The sequence below is a fragment of the Tachysurus fulvidraco genome, chromosome 17, assembly GCF_022655615.1.
Source record: "Tachysurus fulvidraco isolate hzauxx_2018 chromosome 17, HZAU_PFXX_2.0, whole genome shotgun sequence".
NCBI lineage: Eukaryota > Metazoa > Chordata > Actinopteri > Siluriformes > Bagridae > Tachysurus > Tachysurus fulvidraco.
Genome location: NC_062534.1, coordinates 25,176,343 through 25,184,284, shown reverse-complemented (window position 1 = coordinate 25,184,284; position 7,942 = coordinate 25,176,343). Strand labels below are relative to the sequence as shown.

Below are 7,942 nucleotides of genomic sequence, written 5' to 3'. Positions count from 1 at the left end.
TCACGCTCTGAGCAGCAATGCGTAATGATTAGTTTGTCTGTGATAGATATTTCTCTACAGTTAATCTCTCTTGCTGACGAGACCTGGCCTCTTCCTCTTCTGGCAGCTAGTATCTGGCCATCAGAGGAGCAGGAGGGGGTGAAGTGAGGGAGGAGGAGATGCAGGCTGCTAGATTAAGGACAAAAATGGCAGTTTCATCGGTGGAGTTTCTGCAGGGTGCCATCATTTCCCACAGGACCCTGATTGCTGCTCGGGCTTGCTCGGTCATGATGAGGTGTGGGGCCATGTCATAAATCCACTGTGCTCCATCAGATCTCTGCACCCTTCCCAAATCTCCCAGAGTCCCCTTCAGCACTAAAAGGTGTTACTTCTGCAGTGTTTTTTTTTCTCTGAGAGAGACTCAGATGTATAACAGTGTGATTCCCTTCAGGACCTTCATCTTCTTCAGTATCAATAACACACACTGCTTTTTCATCTCTACGCTTATGCCACAAATTCACATACAGCTCAGTGTTAAAGCCAGAAAGATCTAGGCCACAAAGCACTGGTTTGTGATTCCGAGGCCACACCTCCTTCACTAAGATAAAGATTCAGAGGCCACACCTCCTTCACTAAGACAGAGATTCAGAGGCCACACCTCCTTCATTAAGATAAAGATTTAGAGGCCACACCTCCTTCACTAAGACAGAGATTCAGAGGCCACACCTCCTTCATTAAGATAAAGATTTAGAGGCCACACCTCCTTCACTAAGACAGAGATTCAGAGGCCACACCTCCTTCATTAAGATAAAGATTCAGAGAGAGGCCACACCTCCTTCACTAAGACAAAGATTCAGAGGCCACACCTCCTTCACTAAGACAAAGATTCAGAGGCCACACCTCCTTCACTAAGACAGAGATTCAGAGGCCACACCTCCTTCACTAAGACAAAGATTTAGAGGCCACACCTCCTTCACTAAGACAGAGATTCAGAGGCCACACCTCCTTCACTAAGACAAAGATTTAGAGGCCACACCTCCTTCACTAAGACAAAGATTATGAGGCCACACCTACTTCACTAAGACAAATATTTAGAGGCCACACCTCATTCACTAAGACAGAGATTTAGAAGCCACACCTCCTTCACTAAGACAAAGATTTAGAGGCCACACCTCCTTCACTAAGACAAATATTTAGAGGCCACACCTCCTTCACTAAGACAAAGATTCGTTGGCCACACCTCCTTCACTAAGACAAAGATTCATTGGCCACACCTCCTTCACTAAGACAAAGATTTGGAGGCCACACCTCCTTCACTAAGACAAAGATTCATTGGCCACACCTCCTTCACTAAGACAAAGATTTGGATGCCTCCTTTATGCAGCCAAACACCAAGGCCACGCCTCCTTCACCCGATCAGATGTGTATATTTCATATTAAATCGTGAAACATTACTAAAGTTTATATTGATGATGAGTTCATCTTTATCAGCATCGATTAGCATTTTACTTTCACCGCTCGAGTAAACAGAAGATATTCGTTTTTTGTTACAGGATTATTTCCTTTCAGGTGTCATCTCCCGAGCTGGGAGTTTTTCTGAGCGCGTCTTATCGAGCTTGCTGCTTGACCGCGCCTGTAATCACGGCCGGCGATAAAGCTGGAGAGATGAACCAGAGCGGCGGCATACGGCGTGTCACAGGAAATTACAGAAACGCACAGATTACAGGCTGAACTGACAGATACCACACGTTACAGGACAGATTCATTAACTAATGGCACCCTGCTGCTCAGCATTGATAAGCAACTGTGTTATCTCTCAGGCAGAAATGTCACAAGACAAAATGCTAAAAACTCAAATCTGTCCTCACGCACGCTTAACGACCGGTTCTTTAAATAACATGTAATAAATAATGCACAGGGTCATGTGATGAGGAAGAGCTACTGTTCCTCTGACATCACAACAACTTACCAGGAACTCGTAACGAACAACACCGTGATGTCATTTTTATTCATTTATAGTTGCATTTAATGTCGTGGAGCATCAACTCACTTCCTGTTATTTCCTCACACTGGAGACTCCTTCACCACATCACACTTATCTCCTGTTACTATGGAAACCATAGTGTATCAGAGTGAGTGCATTAATATTATAAACCTGATCTACAGTCAGAGATGCTGTTAGAGAGAATTCATCACCACCTGAACACCAATCGGAGAGCAGAACCCGGCAGCAGCGCTGCATCCGAAACGATGCTTTTAATGTGAGAACTAAATGAAGAAGTGCTCAGTTGACAGCGGTGTGTTTGTATTTTAAATTGTTTATAAATCGTAAACCTGCTCCGAGGCCATTAAGCACCCGAGCGTTATTGCGTACCTCACGGCACTTTACGACGGAATCCCAATTATTAAAAAAAATTACAGCCACATTCATAAACCTTTACAGAAAGTTTCATTGCTCAGCCAGCAAAGCCTCATCCATCCTCATTGTTCTTCACTTTAATGTAGCAGAAAGTGGACAAAACCCGCCGTGAGCGTCCCTCAGACCCCTGCCGATACTCTCCTCGATAAAGAAGGCTCTAATAAGTACACACTGGAGGACGGATCTGAATAAAATGCAATGTTTTGGAGAGGAAAATACACATCAGTGGCAATTATTCAGCAGAGGTCTCGAAAGAGGCTGAAGATCCACCGACGCTCTGAAAAAATACCACAACAAAAATGTGCAAATGTATTCTGCTGTTTTGTTTGGGGAGGAATGTAAATCTGAGGAATGGAAATATACCTGCTCAGGACGACCCTGATGACATTGGCTCGGTGCCTGAGCCTGAGCCTGAGTGCTTCACTTCATATTTCATCAGCGTTTAGACACAGAGTAAAGCTCTTCATATCAAACCTCAGCTTCGGTTTAAATCACCCGAGCCACGGCGTTAGCGCTAGTCCTGTTTTAACGCTTTAATTGTTATTGCAGAAGAACATTAGTGCATTACATTAGTGCAACCTTCAAATGCACAATGACTAAAAAAGTAAATCCATTAAAAGTCTGTATACAGTAAGTTGTTAGTTAGTAAAGCATCAGGCTAGTCAGTGGGGGTAGTGGTGGCTCAACTGGTTAAGGCTCTCGGTTGTTGATCGGAGTATCGTGGTTCAAGTCCCAGCACAGCCAAGCTGCCACTGCTGGGCCCTTGAGCAAGGCCCTCTACCCTCCCTGCTCCAGGGGTGCTGTATCATAGCTGCCCCTGCTCTCTGACCCCAACTTCCTCAGTTGGGGTATGTGAAGAAAAGAATTCCACTGTGCTGTAATGTATATGTGGTGATCATAGAGGCTTCTATGCCTCTATTTTATTCTATTCTATTCTAGTCATGTTAGCTTGGAGTTAAAATATGACACACATTAAAAGTGTTGAACAGAGAGAGCTCGAGAGCTGATCCCAGGGAAAATAACGATAAAAATGAATAACGGTACATGTTAAGTTCGTCTTCGGTAAGCAGCCTCTTAGGGGGGAGCTGAAGCCGGACTGTATCGAGGGAAAGCCGGGAAGGCAAAACCTGGGGGTATTTTATCAAAACCCTTTGTACTGTTTATGTGAGGTGGGAGGAACCTAGAGAACTCAGATGAACTCTACATGAGCATGGAGAGAAGATATGAAGCTCCACACCGACACTAACCCGAGCCGGAGCCGAGAAAGACGCAGCTACCGATGCTTCAATTTTAAAATTGAAGGTGACTCGAAACAAACTAGTTACAGTACTTTATGTGGTAAATAGCAGCAAGTCAAATTAAGGACTAGTATCTTCTCTTCTCATATCTTCTTTATATACAGAAACATCTGCCACACAGACAGTTTTTTCTTCTGATCTCAGCTGCTGTCAAAGTTTTCTCCCTCGTCCTCATTTAGCAGGATTCATCCTTCCCTCTGTCGCCCTCAGCGCTCATTAAACACCCGAGCTGCTGCTTTCGACCGTGTTTACAGTCGCAAACTGTGTAAGAATTAAAGTGAGTTGAATTGAGTAGTTGTGCATTCAGATGTAATGTGACAGCTTTGACAGTTTCTCTCATTCCCTGTATTTATTTTCCGGTGGTGCCGCGACCCGGATCAACAACTACAGACTTCCAGAGACATCTGAGAGACACATCTACAGATACAGAACCAAGTTTGCTGGAACATTATTTTAGAATACATTATTTAAAACTGAGACAAAAGCAGAAATCATCATATTTGAATATCCTTCCACGAGCTGTTTGGTTGGATTTGTTCACATCCTGACAGAAGAAGATAAAAACAGCAGCCAGAGGTTAGATGAATATATTTAAACACTGACTATAACTGCGACTATGCTAAGCTATGCAAATATTTCTGCACCAGTGTGTGGAATATTTCTGCCTCTGTTACAGAGAACTGACTTTATCTCTAAAGTGTGATGGACAGGGTGACATGAAACACTCCAGAGCTCCAGATTCTTGCTCATCGTCGTCTGTTAGTGAACAAAATAAGTCTTTAATTTTTTTTACACTCTTGGCTGTTTTTGGATGTTAATTGTTTTTTTTAGTCAATAAGTGATTAATCTCCGAACTCTCGGGCTTCATCACCGAACATTTGGTGACTTCAGCATGAAGGAATTTAAATGAAATCTATGACGCTGATGCGAATACTGTATTTATAAATGCTCACAATTTTACTTGACCATATAGTCCACCATAATCTCACTCTCAGTGTTTATAATGATTTATAATCTCACTCTCTGTTAGGACTCAACCTGGACTTTGGCCATGTGCGTTTTGTTTATGTTCCTCGTCACGTGTCTGCCCCGCCTCTGTCTGCTCCTCCCGTCTCCACACACCTGTTTCCCATTGTCATTACTTTGTGTATTTGACTGTGCCACGTTGCCTTGTGCAGCGCGGAATCCACTGTTGTTTTGTCCTGTTGTCCTGTTGTCCTGTCTCTAGTCCGTGTCATGTTTCATGTCTTTTGTTATTAAACCCTGTTTATTTCGCCATCCTGCACTTGGGTCCGTTTTTACCCCGCATTCGTGACAGAAGATTCCGCCACACTAAGACCCAGCAGGATGGCTGTAGCTCGGACCGGCTTATCGTGGGAGCATTTTTTCCCCCAGGACATTGCGGCTTTGGTGACATCGGTCCGCATTTTTCCGGGGAGGAAGCTGCTCCGCTTCTCCGCTTCTCCGCTTCTCGGCGGGGGGGTGCGACGAAGACGCCGCCGCCTAACTTTCTGGTTGCCGGCCATGTCACCAGCCCGAGTTTTGTTTTTGTATTTCTTGTGTCCTGTGACATCGCCCCACTTCCTGTCCGCAGGGGGTGTTGCAGGCACGTATGTTTAGCCCTAGGGGGATTTTGTTTATTTATTTATTTTGTTTGTCCCGGGGGTCGTGCTCGGCCCTTCAGCTCAGCGGTGGACGTTGGACTTTTAGGACTAAGCCTGGACTTTGGCCATGTGCGTTTTGTTTATGTTCCTCGTCACGTATCTGCCTCGCCTCAGTCTGCTCCACACACCTGTTTCCCAGTGTCATTACCTTGTGTATTTGACTGTGCAGTGCGGAATCCACTGTTGTTCTGTCCTGTTGTCCTGTCTCTAGTCCGTGTCATGTTTCATGTCTTTTGTTATTAAACCCTGTTTATTTGGCTATCCTGCGTTTGGTCCATTTTATTCCCGTGTTCGTGACACTCAGTTGTTTATAATGATTTATAATCCCACTTTCAGTGTTTACAATGATTTATAATCCCACTTTCAGTGTTTATAATGATTTATAATCCCACTTTCAGTGTTTATAATGATTTATAATCCCACTCTCAGTGTTTATAATGATTTATAATCCCACTGTCAGTGTTTATAGTGATTTATAATCCCATTCTGTGTTCATAATGATTTATAAACCCACTCTCTGGTGTTTATAATGATTTATAATCCCACTGTGGTGTTTATAATAATTTCTAATCCTACTGTCTGTGTTTATAATGATTTATAATCCCACTCTCTGGTGTTTATAATGATTTATAATCCCACTCTCAGGGTTTATAATGATTTATAATCCCACTTTCGGTGTTTATAATGATTTATAATCCCACTCTGTGTTGTCTATAGTGATTTATAATCCCACTCTCAGTGTTTATAGTGATTTATAATCCCACTCTGTTCATAATGATTTATAAACCCACTCTCTGGTGTTTATAATGATTTATATTCCCACGCTTAGTGTTTATAATGATTTATAATCCCACTGTGGTGTTTATAATAATTTCTAATCCTACTCTCAGTGTTTATAATGATTTATAATCCCACTCTCAGTGTTTATAATGATTTATAATCCCACTTTCAGTGTATATAATGATTTATAATCCCACTCTCAGTGTTTGTAATGGTTTATAATCCCACTCTCTGGTGTTTGTAATGATTTATAATCCCACTCTCTGGTGTTTATAATGATTTATAATCCTACTCTCTGTTTATAATGGTTTATAATCCCACTCTCTGTTTATAATGATTTATAATCCCACTCTCAGGGTTTATAATGATTTATAATCCAACTCTCAGTGTTTATAATGATTTATAATCCCACTCTCTGGTGTTTATAATGATTTATAATCCCACTCTCTGTGTTTATAATGATTTATAATCCCACTCTCAGTGTTTATAATGATTTATAATCCCACTCTCAGTGTTTATAATGATTTATAATCCCACTCTCTGTTTATAATGGTTTATAATCCCACTCTCTGTGTTTATAATGATTTATAATCCCACTTTCAATGTTTATAACAATTTATAATTTGGCTCAAATTTTAGAATAATCAAATATAACCTACTTTTGTTTACTACTCTGATTTCTGAAATAAGGGAATCTAACATCTGGATACAAGGTCCTTCTGGCCAGTGGAGAAGGACATGGTGTGTCTGCAGCCGGCTGTAAAAACAGAGCCTCTGTGTGGGAACATGGCTATATAGAATATGGGAAAGCTGTGTGAGTGTGTGAGATGGAGTCGAGTCAGTGAGTAACAAGCGACGTCTTCGTCTGCTGCTTCATAAGATCTACAGTAGGAGTGAAATGGTGATCAGATGAGCGACACAAAGTGCAATGAAGACTTCAGATTAAAGTGTCATCTCTAATATGATGGATTCGCTCAGGCCCCTGGATTTCTAAGCGTGTTCGTGTTTCACTCTTGATGCTGCCTCATGCTGATAGACTGGTTTCTGGGACACAGAGAATCACAATCAGCATAAAAGCTTCTATAGAATATAAACGAACAGCATAAGGAGCAGGTTTAACTAGCCGCAGTTCACCATTTCATCTAACTTCATCTTACTCTGTAGTAGAAAATCTAAGGAAGTCGGACCACCGATCACACTGTGTGTGTGTGTGTGTGTGTGTGTGTGTGTGTGGGGTTCATAAACACTGCGGTTTAGCATCATTTAATCTGAAATGATCACATTTATAAACACGTTACTTCAAACTTAATCCAGTCACCAATTGTTCATGTCTTCCACAAATCAAGGCACTCTAACTGAACCACGATATGAATATTCATGCTGCTTTAAGTTCATTATCATATTGCATATTTCATTTTGCCTTAGGTAACTTCGTGTAAATAATTAAGCTGCGTAAAGCTCGTCGGCTTCTCTTTAAGGACGCAGGATAAAAAGTTTTACTGCTAGAAAAGAAACGGGAAAAAGAACAACATCTGACGTGTGATTGACGGCATCGTTCTTTCCTCTAACTGCTCGTTTATTGTTCGCAAACAGTTTAAAAAAAAAAAATAACAAAAAAGCCAAAAAAAAAAAAAAAAAAAAAAAAAAGATTTCAAAAAAACACACTGAATGATTCATGAGTTGAGCTTTTAGCAGTGATGCTGGGGTGAAAAATAAAAGTGCCCCCAAAGTATTTGGCACAGTTAAACTCATACATATTAACAGGGAACCCTGGATTAAACACACACACACACACACACACA

At 41.6% G+C, this 7,942-nt stretch overlaps 1 protein-coding gene and 1 long non-coding RNA gene across 5 annotated transcripts in view; both read left to right on the top strand.

Moving 5' to 3' along the window:
• The window catches only part of LOC113663813 (cytosolic carboxypeptidase 1), a 21,708-nt gene extending 14,603 nt beyond the window's left edge, over positions 1-7,105 (top strand). Inside the window, exon 7 of the mRNA XM_047802541.1 lies at positions 6,831-7,105. Coding sequence (XP_047658497.1) covers positions 6,831-6,903 — 73 coding nt within the window. The 3' untranslated portion in view covers positions 6,904-7,105. The remainder of the gene's footprint in view (positions 1-6,830) is intronic.
• On the top strand, positions 3,282-4,785 carry LOC125139245. Of its 4 annotated transcripts, none has more exons than XR_007138318.1 (4): positions 3,282-3,700; positions 3,801-3,973; positions 4,087-4,454; positions 4,727-4,785. It is a non-coding gene; the product is annotated as an uncharacterized LOC125139245 (long non-coding RNA). The 4 variants fall into 4 exon arrangements; XR_007138317.1 differs by lacking the exon at positions 4,727-4,785 and having other exon boundaries at positions 3,333-3,700; positions 4,087-4,272; positions 4,373-4,625; XR_007138316.1 differs by lacking the exon at positions 4,727-4,785 and having other exon boundaries at positions 3,335-3,700; positions 3,801-3,961; positions 4,087-4,625.
• Positions 7,106-7,942: the final 837 nt, after the last annotated feature.